The sequence below is a fragment of the Myripristis murdjan genome, chromosome 2 (genome assembly GCF_902150065.1).
Source record: "Myripristis murdjan chromosome 2, fMyrMur1.1, whole genome shotgun sequence".
NCBI lineage: Eukaryota > Metazoa > Chordata > Actinopteri > Holocentriformes > Holocentridae > Myripristis > Myripristis murdjan.
In genome coordinates, this window is record NC_043981.1 from 9537043 (window position 1) to 9553236 (window position 16194).

A 16194-nucleotide genomic window follows, 5' to 3' on the forward strand; every position below is an offset into this window, starting at 1 on the left:
CAAAAAAAAAAAAAAAAAAAATCACAAAAACTGTCCAGCATAGTGCACATTTGTTTCCAATGACAAATACAACACATTTCTGGACAGAAATAGAAAGCGACTGTGCTCTGTTTGGGCAGTTGGTGCTTAAATTAAAATGCTAATTTTACAGTTTTTTTTCTACATAATTATTGGCCTGAGCACAAAACCTGTGTTTACCCTCCTCTTGTTATTGTAACAGTAACAGCAACGCAGAGAAAATAATGAGCGGTGAGAGAATAAGCCGTAATTAGGGCTATGATGCTAGCCAGGCATTTACAAGGTGATTAACACACAGACACATGCACACACACACCCATGTATATACACACGTTTACAGGTGATTAATGCAGGGGTGCAAACCAGAGACTAGACTCCAAGGAAATCTAAGAGCAAAGGTGTGTGTGTATATTTGTGTGTATGTGTGTGCCGGTTAGGAATAATGACATGGTAAAAACGTGTGTGTACACTCGGGAGAGATGTGCAAGCTGAAAAACAACCCTGCTGGCTGGAGTTGTAAACATCTTGGCAGAAGCAAGACCAAATAAAATTGTAATTACAGCACTGGGCCATTCTGTCTCACCATAATTTGATTTTCTTGGTATAAAGGTGCATGCAGAAGAAGTTCAGACTTCACAAGATTGGCAAAGTCTACCAAAATCTAGTCTATCAAATAATTTTGTTTGACTGTAATTTGAAACACTTCTAGCAAGGGGCACTAAGAATAAAACGCGAGAACGAGCAGAAAATCACAAGACTTCAAAATTCCTTCTATGTAATGACTGTACAGAGCAGTAGTCAAGAATAAGAGGAGGAAAAAAAAACATGGATCATCAGCGTTGCATCATTTTGTTTTGCTGTTATTTTGACTTTCTTTTTTAAGACAGCATAAAAATCAAGAGACTTTTTATGCCTTTTCATCTGCGGACTGATGCACTCACACTGCAGCATACCTATATCCAGAATTTCGGCTACAAAAATATTTCCCGAAAAATATGACCAATTATAAGTGAAACTATTTAAGTGACAGGAAAGTGAAGGTGAGTTGAGGAAAAATTAAACATTTATGTATTAAGTACTTACCTTCAGGATAGGAACGTTGCTCTGCTCTGCCAGGAAGACAGCACGGTTGCAGAGTCCAGCGATCCTGGCCAGGGCGGCCCAGGTGGCAGAGCTGCGGTCGAAGGAGGTCCCGCTCTGGTTCTCGGTGGTGTCGGCCTCGTGGATCTGGTTGTCGAACCACATGTGGGCCACGGTCATCCTGTTCTGGGTCAGAGTGCCAGTCTTGTCGGAGCAGATGGTGGAGGTGGAGCCCAGCGTCTCCACAGCCTCCAAGTTCTTCACCAGGCAGTTCTTCTTGGCCATACGCTTAGCGGTCAGGGTCAGACACACCTAGAGATGGGAGGTCTTGGGTCAGTCAAAGTTGCAAGTACACAGCAACCCAAAATCTGCATTCATAGCTTATTTAATTTAATTTCTGGACCTTTAGGGCACCATGTACAATCACAACTCACAGTGACAGTGGCCAGGAGACCCTCTGGCACGTTGGCGACAATGATACCAATGAGGAAGATGACAGCCTCCAGCCAGGTGTATCCGAGGATTAGGGAGAGAATGAAGAAGGACACGCCCAGGAAGACGGCGACACCGGTGATGATGTGGATGAAGTGCTCAATCTCGATGGAGATGGGGGTGCGTCCGACTTCGAGTCCAGATGCCAAGGTGGCGATACGACCCATGACAGTACGGTCTCCAGTGCTGATCACAATACCACGGGCAGTTCCTGTGGCAAGGATGATAGAGATGAAAAATACATCTAAACCACACTGACTTCTGTTTGAGTTACTTTGGGTTACAGCCATGTGTACTTGTATTTCCTGCAGCTCCTTCAAGTACAATAAACTTCAAAAATTCACTTGTTGGTGTTTGACTACCTTCATCTTACTCCATCAAAAACACTTCTGGTCCCAACATCAAGTCCCGGGCAGCCAAACAAAAAGCTGTCTTGGCCCTGAGTAATGGAAAAACCTTGTTTTGATGTAGCCTGCAATCATACCTTCAACGCAGTTGGTGGAGAAGAAAGCAATGTTCCTAGTCTCCAGTGGGTTTTCATTGGAGAAGTCTGGTGTGCGAGTCTGGGGCTCAGATTCACCGGTCAGGGAGGAGTTGTCCACCTGGAAAATGGGAAAAGGAATGGAGCAATGAATGACATGCTGAATTTGAATGCATGCAAAAAGGAAACAACATGGCCATGTCCACTTTAGGGAGAAGAGGACAAACCAGGTGTTTACCACAGAGTTCCCTTCTAGAGAACTGAAAGTTTATTTCTTGTCTCCTCTGCCTTTTTTCTATGTTTAAAACAACAACTGAGGGGCAGATGGATGACAGGGCACATGGCAGATTTGGGTCAAGTGGCACTCTTCAGGTCCATAATGGAGCAACAGCAGCACTAAATGATGTAGAGGTAGGTGGCCAGATAACAATGAATGATGCAGAGGTTGATAAAAAGGCACTGGGCATAAGTGGGTCAAGTGTTGCTCTTGGGTCTCGAGTTTAGTTCAAAACCCAAAATGGGTCACAGACTTGTTTTGGTCCCACATATGAGTACTAGTCATGTCCTCGTGTTGCAAGGTGTGACTCATTTTTCCCAAATTGGGTCGAAATTTAAGAGGATAATTTGGCACTTGAAGCTCAACTTAAACTTAACAGTTAAATGGCACATTTTGGTAAAAGGGATTACAAAATGGCACCAAAACGCTGCTTTTTGACATTGCCTGGATTCTTGAAAAAGTGTGGGGGGTGCAACAAGCTACCAATATCTCATGTCTTATAATATGAAAAGGTTTCATCAAGGACTGCTGAACTGTAAAGTACTGCATACCACAAATTCAAAGAGGTACTCAAACACGTTTAACAAATACAAAAACTTCTCAAGGCTGAAATTCAAGAAGTCTGGGTGTCCCTTTAAAGTTTCGAGGTTAAAGTTCTTAAAAAATGAGTCCCTGGCAGGAAAAACTGCTTTTCAAAAGCACCCACCTTGCAGCCGTGGGCTGAGATGATACGCAGGTCAGCAGGGATCCTGTCGCCTCCTTTCACCTCCACAAGATCTCCAACCACCACCTCCTCAGCATTTATATTCTTCTTTTCACCATCACGGACAACCAAGGCTTGCTACAAGACAGAGATGACAGCACTTTTTTGTAAGACAAAGTGAGACAGCTCTGTTTTACATTTTTCACTTGCACCTCCTGCGTGTATATCCTAATTTCCTATTACAATGAAAGTGATTTTCATTATCAGCCTTCAAATTATTCATCAGGGCTAATGAGATTCATGTGTCAAGAGGACTCCATTGTTTTTGTAAGGCAAATTAAGTAAGATCTTACCTTGTATTTTAATTAAGGCATGACAAGATAATCAAGTGTTTTCAGACTAGTGACTTTGGTGTGGTGTCGTACTGTGTCTCTTCATGTGTTTTAACATCATCTTCATTCTTTAAGTGCAATACAAACATCTGACTGAAAACAAAGAACAAATGAATGAAGGAAATTGCCCTTTTGAAATGCATGTGGGCTCACCTGTGGGACCAGGTTCTTGAAGGAGTCCATGATCTTGGAGCTCTTAGCCTCTTGGTAATAAGAGAAGCAGCCAGTGATGATGACGACAGCCGAAAGCACAACACCAAGGTACAACTGTGGAGGTAAAAACATAGCAGATTTAGATTTGCATGCCATGATAACCTTGAAATTAATCTGGGGAATGTAGACGCTTTCTCCTTTTCAATTCTCTGGGTTAAAAAAAAGTAATTCACCCCCTCAACTTCTCACAAATGGAAATTAGCATCTTACAGTCTACAAGGCAGATATAAGACAGACAATCTGGGATGTTAACATTTTACAGTAAGTCTACAGCCTAAGACAAATAACTAAAGCAGCATATATAATGTATCACCAAATATTCTTAGAGAAGGTTTACCAACATGAGGGTTTTTTCATGAATTTTCTGAAAAATTAACCATATTACTCTGCATGATACATCTAGCTGGCCTCAAGGACAACTTTAACTGTCCAGTCATGACATGAAATCTAATTATTTTGGAGTTTACTATGTTGTCCTTTATCGATATATTACCACAATAAAAACCCCCACTAAATCTTCCCATATTAGGCAGACAGATGAATATATAGCTAGGTATACTTACATCAGTAACAAACATGAGACACATTAACATATCACCATTAAATATGAAAATAAACCAATAAAACAGAATTTAAAATTCCTACATTTGCTGCCCTGTACAAACAAATGACCTTTTGAAAAATGAATGATCACAAAATAAAAACCTTCACAAAAATCAGTGTGTTATGAAGTTATAAGTTATGATCGGACGGTTTGTGATTCTTGGAACTTTACATTAACTTTCAAATGCAGCATACTGTTGAGTCAAGGCAATACACAGATATTTTAAGGATCCATTCTTACATTGTCATTGGCAGGTTCATCCTCCATGGCTGCCTGAATTCCATAGGCCAGGAAACATAGGATGGCACCGGTCCACAGTAGCATGGAGAAACCACCGAACATCTGAGTGAGAGAGGAAGAGGCCCGATCACGAGTCTTATCATACCAACTTCTGAGCATTTGTAAACTGATGGCCGAGAGCTGAAGCTACATGAAACAAGCTCTAAGTAAGAGCGTTTACATTTACTTAATTTCTACAAGGGAGAAAGGAGAATGAACCTACGTCAAAGAAATGATTAAGATTTGACGTTTGTTTTCACTAAAGCATGATTCAAATGAGAGTGGATTTTACCTGTTTGCAGAACTTCACCCACTCGGGGGTGGTGGGTGGAGGGGTGAGGGCGTTGGGTCCGTCACGGGCCAGAATCTCAGCTGCTTTTGCACTGGTCAAACCCTGAAAAATGACAGAGATTGTTTTCACTTATACTTGGTGGTAAACTCCAGATTTCTCGCCTGATATGGCTCACTCAATAACAGATTCCTCTACGGTGCTGTAATTAATTAACAAAATCATTCTTTGGGGAGGTGAGATAGTGTCTTAATCGTCTTAATCGTCTACATGTCTTTTTATATATGTATATACGTATCCAAGAACTCAGTGAAAAACTTTTCAACTTTTAATAACATCATTATTGCTCACCAGACAGCCACACACACAGCTATCACTACTGCACATGCAAGATCTGGAGGGATGCTAGGTGCTACTAGTTGCCTAGCAACAGCAACCATCAACAGAAAAACAGGACCATCTCCTCCATCCAAAGACAGGAGGAGGGGGGAAGATGATGAGCAGAAGAGGAAAAGGAAAGGAGGAAGAGGAGAGACAGAGGATTAAAGCAGAAGTAAAAGGCAGGAGTAAAGAAGGGGAAAAAAGGAGGGAAGTGGGGTGGGGGAGATCATGCGAAATCAGGGCAGAGGGACTTCTGGAGCCACTGAATTATTCACCACTTGTGCTCACACACTCACACACACACAGCTTCGAGACCCAAGTTTGGAGGCACTGATTAACCATTCTCCTTGATCTCTCCTGCATGACCAAGAGCACATTTGCATGAGCAGAGGCGAGCAGGGGTGGGGAGGCGTGTTCGAGAGACAGTGAGCCAGAAACCGATAGTGGGATGAGAAGAAAATCTCTTTGTCTCCATCCATTTCCTTTTCCCTGCAACCTTCCACCACCTCCTCCACCTCCTCCTCCTCCTCTCCCTCTGAGTCTCTCTGATCAATGGACGCTCTTTGTTTAATAAACCCAGAGACCGCCGAGCCTGTGGTGGCTGATCACACAATCAATAACTCTTCCTTTATGATGTGAAAGATATTTCCTCCCTCTTTAAGAACTCCTCTGATTATTTCATCTGAGCCTCATAAATCATTCAGCGGCTTGAAATTGAGATTCTGAATTTTCATTTGAACAATCAGAGGCAGAGATGAATAATACAAAAACAAAGTTAAAATGGAAATTAACAGGGGAAAAAAAGCACAGCGCACGCAGCTAGTATTTACTCCAACAGTGCACCAGGTTGAAGAGACAGTCAGGATTAATGAAGTGGACTGTTTAATCCAATGACCTTACAGGATTGGGAATGAATACAGCTTGTATTAAAATGAGCAGGAAGAGTTGGTGCCGTCCGCCACTGACACAGCAGTACAGGGCTTATAATAATAGTAATTCGAGACCATGTTAGTCGCTTGTGTAGGCTGATTGTTCTGAACAAGCAGCTCAGTTTGTTTGTTTTGTTTTAAGCGAGGAAGCACTCATTCCTCTGTACCGACTGATTAACACGGAGAAATTTTACCAATAATCAAAAGACGTCGCGATGGACCAAATTGTCAAATTAGCAACATAGTAAAAGCAACATGGTCTTTTAATCTTGAGACAGGCCTGTCCAAAACGTTTTGCATTTGCAATTGCATTACCATTCATGCAAAAAAAAAAAAAAAGAAAAAAAGCACACTGTGAAGGTTTCCCTGCCTTCTGCCCTATGCATGCTGGGATATGCTTCCACCCCCTTGATTAAGGTTAGCAAGTATAGGAAATGGATGGATGGACATAAATGCATACTGGTATTGGCTGTTATGAGTGGGACAAAATAGAGAAATACCAGCCACAAAACATTTACAAAACATATCGCATCTGGCTTACATCCAGCTTTTAAAAAGGCAGGCAGCAGCAGGTGAGATGCACCTCAGCTATAACACACTCACAAATGCACACACATACACACATTTATGCAGAAACAAGTATACAGCAGAATCCTCTCTCTCTCTCCGTCACTCACCCTGCTGAGGTCTGTCCCATATTTGCGGTTGAGCTCATCCAGGGTCAGCTTGTGATCATCCTGTGGGAACACAAAAAAGAAGGTGTATCAGTCCTGTGCATGTGTGTGTGTGTGTGTTTGATATGTCAAAAACCGGTGACATTTACGGCGCATTGTGTTCTGACCTTTCATTTTAAAATAACTACCTCTCACAAGGTTTAACTACCACACTGTCACAGAAGCTGTCGGCGGCCGGAGGAACAGAGAACAAATGGGGGAATGGCAAAAGACAGAATGGAGAGGAAGAGGAGAATGCCAGAGAGAGGCTCGGCAAAAGAAGGGGGAGGAGGAGGTGTGGGAGAAAAGAATAAAGGGAAGATGAAACAGGAGAAGAGGGAGGAAATGAGGAAGAAAAATATGAAAAGGGAGTAGGTAGAGACTGAGGGAGGGATGGAGGAAAGATGAGCTTGAAAATAAGTGAGGAGGAAAGTGAGGAAGAGGTAGATACAAGGAGAAAAGATTTCCAAAGACACCTCACATGTACTGCTGAATTCCACAGAGATGTGTATAAAATGATGCACAAGACATGTAGATACTTTTTATTTCATGTCATGCTGCAGCCATAAAACAATGGCCTCTTGGCTTTGAATATATCACTAAATATGAGTGAGATGTAGCTTCAGTGAAGTGTCACATCCTACAATATGGGAAGTGTTTTACACTACTTACAGTGACATTTAAGGCATTTTAATGTTTTAAGACCTTGAATATGTTTTGAGGACTTTTATGCAAGTCTGTAGTTTTTGGTCTTATGAAAAAGAGAGAAGTCAGGGAGGAGGGGAAGAAACGTAACCAGTCAGAGCAGGGGGACAGAAACTGAAAGAACAATGAGGGAGTCGAATGACGGCCTTAGATAATCACAGGAAGAGATCCTGACACAGAGGAAGATGAGTGAAAACAAAAGCATGGACGAGAGGGGAGAGACTCACCATATCTACTTCCTTCTTCAGTTCATCCATATCCTTCTCTTTCTTTTTCCCCTTCCCTTTCTTCTTGCCTCCCTGCTCCGAGGTCGCAGCCAGCTCATACTGCTCACGTCCTTCCTGCAAACACAACACGGTGGAAAAGGGGGAGAAAACAGTAGAGGGAGAAAAATAAAATGCAAAAGAATGAGGGAGAGGAGGAGAATTAAAAGAAAACAGAAAGGTGAAGAAGGTTTAGGGGGGAAAAGAGGAGAGAAAACATTTTTTTAGTGACTTCTCAAAGCAAGTGGCGGTAAAACTGGTCTACCATGATCTTTACGTTGTTGATATGTGGATGATATTAGAGTTGAACTAAACTGGGACGTCAAACAGGCGATGAAGGACTCCGCAGCCCAGCTGGTCTTATGTTTACTTTACTCACTGCCGTGCCAGCTCATGTGCCAACAAAGGAGCTAGTTAGCAATCTCCCTTTACTCTTGTTTTTAATTCTTGTGTGGATACTTTGTAAAAAAAAAACATGCATAATAGCTGTAATACATAAGGATAGTCTTTACGGTGATAATGGGTACTGTGCTGTCCATGGCCCTTGGCTGCCTTTCAACAGCACCACATTGTTGCTATATTTACATATAACAACCAAATAATGTTGGTCATACTTCTCAAAACAGCACTTGTCCATTACCTCTAAAAATGTTGCTCGCATGTCATGGCCGCTGGGCTGCCGTTACACTCGGTGGTTGTGGGAGGAATTTAAAAAAAGGCAACAGGCCCAGCATTTGTTTAAGCAGCGATTGTTGGCACAACTCGGTACATGATGATGTCAACCAGAGTTGTCCAGCAGGATGTCTTTTATGGCATCACAGCCATGAAAGAGCAAACAAAATCCAGTGGTAGGAAGGATTAGGAGACACTGACAAAAATAAAATATTGTAATATCTTTGACTGAATACCTTGATGATATAGATACTGAAACAATATATTGTGGGGATGACAACTGGGGCCTTTGTAAGATATTTACACAGAAGAAATTTTTGATAAAACAATCAAAGCCTTTACTACCAATAAAAGACAACACTTGCGTTACATCACCAAAATACCAGACACAATCTTGTCTCATATCACAATATCAATATCAATATAAGCTGTAAAAGATGAGGGCTCTGTCATAATGCTCTTTAAGTTTTTTTTTTTTTCTGAGATGAGAACTGGCGAGTGGAGATGCTTTTCTTTAAGAGGAACAGAGACTGAAAGGGATCCTCAGAAGAGAAGGCCGGGTTCAAGGACAAATAGATAAATCAGCTAGAACTAGTTCAGTAATTAAAAAGAAATACAGTGTCGCCTTACCATAATGTAGACTTGAAAAAGCACAGGTCATATATGTCATATATGTCTTATCATACTTCAGTCATATATGTCTTATCATACTTCAATATCCTAAACCCAAGACAATATCTAGGTTTATATCACAATATCCATAATATAATATCTAAGAAGTATCACCAAGATGTAGTGGCAAGTCTCCTCAAGAGATGCAGAAGTGGAGCAGTAGACATCTCTGGAGAAAAGCACAGACTGTGAACTTCTTTTGTCAACAAGTCTTTGTACAAATATTAAATTATAAAGGACAAAATAAGTCTGAAGTTCTCAGTCACCCTCCAGCCATGAAACAACTTTGTATTGCACTTGTGCAAATCAAACAGTGGTTCACAAACATGAATCATATTGAAAGCATCCCGTGCTCCCCTGGCCTCAGGCCAAAACTTTAAAGCCCACTTTTGGGAACTTTACTGCAGAGGAACAAACAAGACCATGCATAAGTAACACACTGACTAATGCTGAGGTGTTCCTGGCACAATGTGAGCATGCCTGACGATGACTCAAAATGCCACAAGACATTTTGTCATCGCACATCTTTTTAAGACCCCATCTGGGTCATTGCGCTTTGGAACAGGATAAAAATGGAGTAAACAGGGCGAGCCTATAACCAGGAAAACAGTGGCCTAAATTGGAACGACAAAGTGCCATAAACTTAAACTGAGACAATACATAAAAGCCGGAATCACCTCTTAACTTGTCACATGCAGTTTAGATGTGGTGTCAGGCGTCCTGTCAGACAACTTCATGGCATAAAGGGCTTAAATCCTGTCTTTAAAGGACACCAATCCCATCTCGCATTGCACACAGCACTTCAATGAGCCGCTTTCGAGACAATTTTGAGATTTGTGGGCCTTTTTGTTGTGCGAATACCTTTTCACACAACATAAACCATCAATCTTTCACTCCACCTTAGCATTTTTTCACCTGACCAATACACTGTTTTATTATTTCAGGGTTACAATTTTGACTACAAGCTGAATCCAGTTTAAAAATAAACATTAAGTCTTTCTCATCTTATTGTTGTTCTGCTTGGACTTAATTTGCTAAGTTGTGTACACTTTTTTTTTAACCCACAGGCTTGTGTGCAGAAATGTATAATCAGCAAACAGCTTCATGCTACATAATTAAATTTAAATATTTATACTGACTAATAATTGTGGCACTCATCTAAGAGTTTCACTTAGATCTGTATGCACAACAGAGCAACTCTTTGGATCATCAAATAAGTTTCTTTAAAACCTACTGACAAGGTATTTAAATTTAGCCCCATAACTGGACTCAATCAAGTCGAAGAATGACACTTTGTTGTCGGTGTCAAACCCAGCGGGAAGTGTGTGCACGCGTGGTTTTGGGTAAACTCTGAGTTAAGCACATTTTTTCCATGGTAAGGCAATTTAAAGGTGCTGCTTAAACAAAACTGACCAAACGACACCCCACACTCTTGCAATAGAGGATGTCTGTCTCAGGCAAAAATACACAAGTTTCATTCATTCCCTAAACCCTTTATTTTTAAACTTAATCGTGTCCAATAAATCCCTCTGCTGACCTTAAGAGCTCCATTTTGTGGCCTAATTAACCGGTTTCAAGTCATTTTCTGGTAATCACTTGGGAACATTTTATGAATTTTAGCTGTCCAGCCATGCCTTCAAAACAATCCCTCCCCTTGTATGTCGCAAAAAAGGTTTGAGTTGAATTGAGGACCTGGAACACACATACACCCAGGTCTCTCTCCTGTTGAGTAAGTCATAAAAGCTCACAAAGAAACACCCTCTCAATTTCCCCGTGCACTTGGTCTGACTCGTTCTCTCTTTTCTGACTTCCCCTATCAAACCGCGAGCTGTGGTACTTTGGCAGGCAGCGCGACAGTCCCTCTCTCTCTCCCCCTCTTGCTCTTCCATTCACACACACCCCTCTCATTATCAGCTCTGTTACTGTAGCTGACAGAGCAACAAAGGCCGCGGTGAAGATAGTGTCTTCTAGACGGCTGCAACCCAGAGGGTGTGCTGAGAGAGAGTGACAGAGGGAAAGTGAGAAATGTGAGAGAGAAAGGCGGGAGAGCAGAGAGGCAATGTCTCAGGGCAAGCTCGAAAACAATGTGTTGACGTAGAGGACGAAAAGTGTGTGTGCAAATCAGAGAGCAGCACAAGGTGTGTGTGTGTGTGTGTGTGTGTGTGTGTGTGAGTGAGAGAGAGCGCGAGTGAGTAACGAGAGTGAAATACTAGAAGCTGACATCGATTAGCGGTTTGCTCTCATCTATAATTCACCATGTACAGGGATCAGAGGTGTTAGCACGTTAGCACAGACAGAGGAGAAAGAGAGAGAGAGGCCACACAGTGACCAAGTGGCTACTAATGAGCCATTTGTCTTCACACAACTACAAACTGTAGCAGCCATTTTGAATTGATACAAGGCACAATTTAAATACAAAGACCTAAAAGTCGAGGTAAGCCACACATAAGATTCCTCCAGCTGACTTTGGCATTCCCAGTCATGAAAATGTATGTATTTTCAGCGAGTTAGCCCTTTAAAAGATTCCCAGGGAGCAAGCAGAGCAGTGTGTCTGATCCCAGCACATGTTGTTGTTGTTGCTGAAGCCCCCCGTGCAGCTAAGCTGGGAAAAGACCGAGCCTGGATCTGGATCAGTGAGGCCGGGTCTTGTCCTCTGGACCCCTGAGGGCGGCGCGGCTTTAGGCAAAGACTTTATAAACTGAGCCCAGAGGCCTGTTTCTGTCAACTCCACATGTGACTTCTGCACTACTTTACTGAGCCGTGATACCAAGACCAGACTGCACTGGCTGAGTTTTGCTAATTCTTAGATATTTTAACAAGCCAAATTTCATAAATATCTAGAGACAGTGAAATTTCAAAACATACACCAATTTAGACTCAAGCAATAAGTGCTGACGTGTATGAGGCTGCATTTTGGGCTGATACAAAGAGGATCGATAAATGGTAATGAATATAAAAGTGAAGAGAGGTGATACTGGTTTAGAAATGGACAAATAAGTCTTGGTGACCACGTCTGTAATTTTTGCATCTATGGGTTATGAAAGGTACAGGAAAAGTTCATATTGATGCCAACATAAAATGAACTGAGTGCCTGGACCTGAATAAATCTTTTGCATCACTCTTTTGCAGGGGTGGAAGAAAAAAGTAGTACAGGATGAGGTAACCATGGTATCAACTTTAAAAAAAAAAAAAAAAAAAGACAAACAGGGCTTGATTGGTTCTAATGTTAACTGATGAGAAACCTACAATAAAAATGACATTTGTTATGAAGTTTTATATTATATCCATATTGAATCGCTCCAATCGCTCTACATTAATTTATGACTTAACGTACATTAATTTGTGCTGAACACTTTAAAGATGTTGGACTGAGTTAATGATAATTTATGACAATGTAAGATGTTTTAATACTTTAACAGGACCTGCAGACACCATGGTATCATGAACATCCATCAAATCTCTATTATCACAGTTTAAAAAAAACAGTCTCAAGGGTTTTATCCAGCAGTTACCAAGTTACAATACACAACAACAAATCAAAAAATCATGAGAAAACAAGAGGGGTCACTTACTGGCTCCCGGGCTTCCTCAACAGACTGCATGGCAACCGATAAAGATTTCTTCAAAAATCCAATACCCTAATATTTTAAGTACACGATTTCAAGTATGGAAATCAGTGGAGACCAAGAAAACACCAAGGGGGGAAAAAAAGCTTTAGCCAATTTCAGAGCACATCATCCTTGGCTACCGACTCAAACTAGTTTACATTCAAACTGCTGTTCTGGAAGGCTGCTCCCATGTCGGAACATGGAGTTGTTTACTTCTGAAAAGAGGAGGGGGAGGGGGGCAGCCTAACCTGCAGCAGTCCCCTGCGTCTGCACTTGACATTTCCTTAAAAGACAGAGCAAATTGAAAAGTCAAGTTTATCCGTCTGAGCTGTCTCAAAGCGTGGTCGACTGTGATTCCTCCCTTTAGACCAAAGACAAACTCTGTCTTCATCTCTCTGTGTCTCTTTCTTTCTCTCTCTCTCTCTTTGTTGATTCAATCGCAGCTTTGCTTTGGCTGCTGCAGCATAAAGTTTATACTTACTTCAACTGACATTCAAGTCTTTTTCTTCCATCTCCAAGAGCTCTGTCACAATGTGGGGATAAAGTAATTGTGGCCGTGCAGGCACTGTCATCAGTAGGATTCCTCACTGAAGCCTGGCGTGCTTGCTTGCAGTTAGCAGCATCCATGCCCAAAAATTCAACACATACAATGCTAATACACTTTTTGTATAGTTCACTGAGTGAAAAATATGAAAATATGACATTATCTAGATTCTTTTCAGACTGTATTAACAGCTAGACACCATTTTGTCAGCAATGTGTGACATTGCTGACAGTCTTAAACTTAGCAGAAGTAGTGTTCAAGGTCAGTAGCAGCAAGTGATGGAGTAGGGCTCTTTGATATATGATATACATGATATACAATGATATACAGAGATTTCTCTCTATTATTTTTGTCACTAATGTTGCAAAAGCCGCTTTTGGGCAGTATTTTACATCACTGAGTCGGAGCTCCTCGTTGTCTTGAATGCATTATTACTACACATGAGCTTGAATAATAAACGACATGGAGGAGCATGACAGAACGAAACACGCCACAATATCTGATACAGAAGCAAACTCAACCCCACCACAATGAGATGAGGAAATTGTAGCTAAGGGAGGGGGTTACTTCTGTCGTTTGGCTCTAAGAAATCACACATTGACCAGAAAACGTTAGCCTGCTTTGCAAAGTACACCGCAGACTAGCTCCCACTTCAGACTCCAACACTACAAACCTCCTCCACCACTGACAGAGGAACCATGAGAGGCACGACTGGCAGAGGCAAAAGATGCAAGCCAATGGAAAGCGAGCCTCTGTTCTGTTGGACGTCAAATCCAAATAAATGGAGAAAAGGTGCCTCTCATTTGTTTTTATTTCACTGATTATCAAAAAGTAGTCATGACGCATGTGATTACTTTGTACTGACATCTGGGGAATAGAGGGAAGGAAGAAGATAAAAGGAGAAATGAAAAGGCACGCGAGAGGAGAGGCAGAGAAACTAACCGGAGTGGAACAGCATTTGCTACTCTGGAAAACAAACAAGACAACATAGTGACTAACAAACTGGAGTGGAATCTCACACACACACACACACACACACACACACACAACCTCCAGGGCCAGGAACAATGGCCCTTTCAACAAGTCAGTTACAAAAACACAAACAAGAGGAGAGAAGGCTCAGAAATCTTTTCATGTGACTGTTAAGACCGTCGACACGTGGGCAACTTCTTTCAGTGAGTACGTTTACATGCACACCATATTCCGGTTCGGCTCAATATTCCGGTTAAGGTAACTGCGCCGCGGCAACTGGAATATTCCGTTTACATGTTACTTGGCATGCCCCCGTGTTTCGGCGTATTCCACTCTCTGACGTAATGCGACACTCAGCCGCGGGGGGCAGCAGCACGCGTATAGGCGTCTGGTCTGCCGGAAAAACAGACGAAGAAGTCTTCTTCCTCGTCTTATTCTACTTTTTCTTCTTCTTCTGTCGCTATTTCTATGTTTTCCCTCATCGATATACTCCGTGATATTTAAGTCTTTCATTAGCTGAAGGTGGACTGCAGTCTCCTGGCTCTTGCTGCTGTTCGCCCTGCCGTTTTCCCCGCTTGCAGGTAACCATAGCAACGAAGACGCCACAGAAGTCCTTGTGAGTCGAGCATGCGCAGTCGTGACTGAATATTCCGGTTCGGGGAGTTTTCCGACTAAGGTGGTTACATGCCCCAATATTCCGGTTGGAACAGGAATATTCCAGGGGGCTTATTCGGAATTCTCTCCAACCGGAATATGACCTTAATCGGGTTCGGTGCGTGTTTACATGACACGTGCGCAACCGGAATATTGCGAATATTCCGGTTAATACAGGAATAAGGTGTGCATGTAAACGTGCTCAGTGATGAAGCTGGCAGACACCGCCTTCAGCCTGAGCAGCACATTTACGTGGAATAACACAAGAGGAAATGGAAGACAAAAATATCCATTTAAAAAATTACGCTTGTTTACCCTTGTTTAAGTGTTTCCACAATGGTGAATCAAAATAGCCAGTTCAGAACTTAAATTGACTGCACATGGCAGACCGAAGCACAACATTCAATGATGTAATGCTGATAAAATAAACTGGGTCAACTGTGAAATCCACTCAATTACAATGAGACAAACACCAATGAGCAAGACTTTACTTGAACAAAAACACCATATTTGAAAGTAACATAGGCTAGTATGGTTTAATTTAGACTCAACTGACGAATAAGCGGTATATGTAGTAATTTGCCGTCGCTTTTTGGGATTCAAACCCCATGAGTCAAGCCATGTGCATTGTGATCACTTCATTTTCACTTCAAATTTTCCTCAATTCAGCCAATTCAGGAAGCACTTTCTTCTCTTCAACGTCACAAATTAAGTTCAAAAGCAAACTTGTGCCACATTTCTCCAATCAAAGTGAAGCATCTATGAGTAGGGGGTTAAAATTTGATGCTGGGTAGATTGAACTGTAATTGAACGACACTGATCCTGGTGCAGCTGAGCAGTGTGGGAACATTCTCTGAAGGCAGGCTGAAGCAGGCACTACAGGCCTTGTCTGGCATGCCTAGAAGAGATGAGGAAACCGAACGGCTAATTGGATTCTGGTGAGAAGAGGAGGAGCGTGTGTGTGTATGCATTTGAAAATCGGTGATAGAGAGAGAAGCATGAACATGTGTGAGAAGAAGGGTGAGAAGTCGTTCAAGTGAGAGAGAGAGAGAGAGAGAGAGAGAGAGAGCAAACGGGTTTTGAATGAACAAGCCTCTACACATAGCAATAAAAAAAAAAAACAACTCAGCCGAGAGTTTGTGAACAGAGGAGGCCTCTCGCTCTTTCTCGCCTGAGAGAACAACGTCCTGAAGCTCAAACAAACATCAGAGGAGAGAGTTCGGTCAAGCGGCCGCATATTTTAAAGCACACAC

General features: G+C 42.0%; 1 protein-coding gene across 2 annotated transcripts in view; it reads right to left on the reverse strand.

Moving 5' to 3' along the window:
* The window catches only part of LOC115372609 (sodium/potassium-transporting ATPase subunit alpha-1), a 59619-nt gene that overhangs the window by 11028 nt on the left and 32397 nt on the right, over positions 1-16194 (reverse strand). The window contains exons 2-10 of one of the 2 annotated variants that reach the window (XM_030070647.1): positions 7784-7897; positions 6816-6875; positions 4832-4933; positions 4501-4602; positions 3597-3710; positions 3055-3189; positions 2075-2192; positions 1533-1801; positions 1102-1410 (exon numbers count right to left, since the gene is read on the reverse strand). The exons of the other annotated variant lie outside the window; for it this stretch is intronic. Coding sequence (XP_029926507.1) covers positions 1102-1410; positions 1533-1801; positions 2075-2192; positions 3055-3189; positions 3597-3710; positions 4501-4602; positions 4832-4933; positions 6816-6875; positions 7784-7897 — 1323 coding nt within the window. The remainder of the gene's footprint in view (positions 1-1101; positions 1411-1532; positions 1802-2074; positions 2193-3054; positions 3190-3596; positions 3711-4500; positions 4603-4831; positions 4934-6815; positions 6876-7783; positions 7898-16194) is intronic. 2 annotated transcript variants of the gene reach the window in all.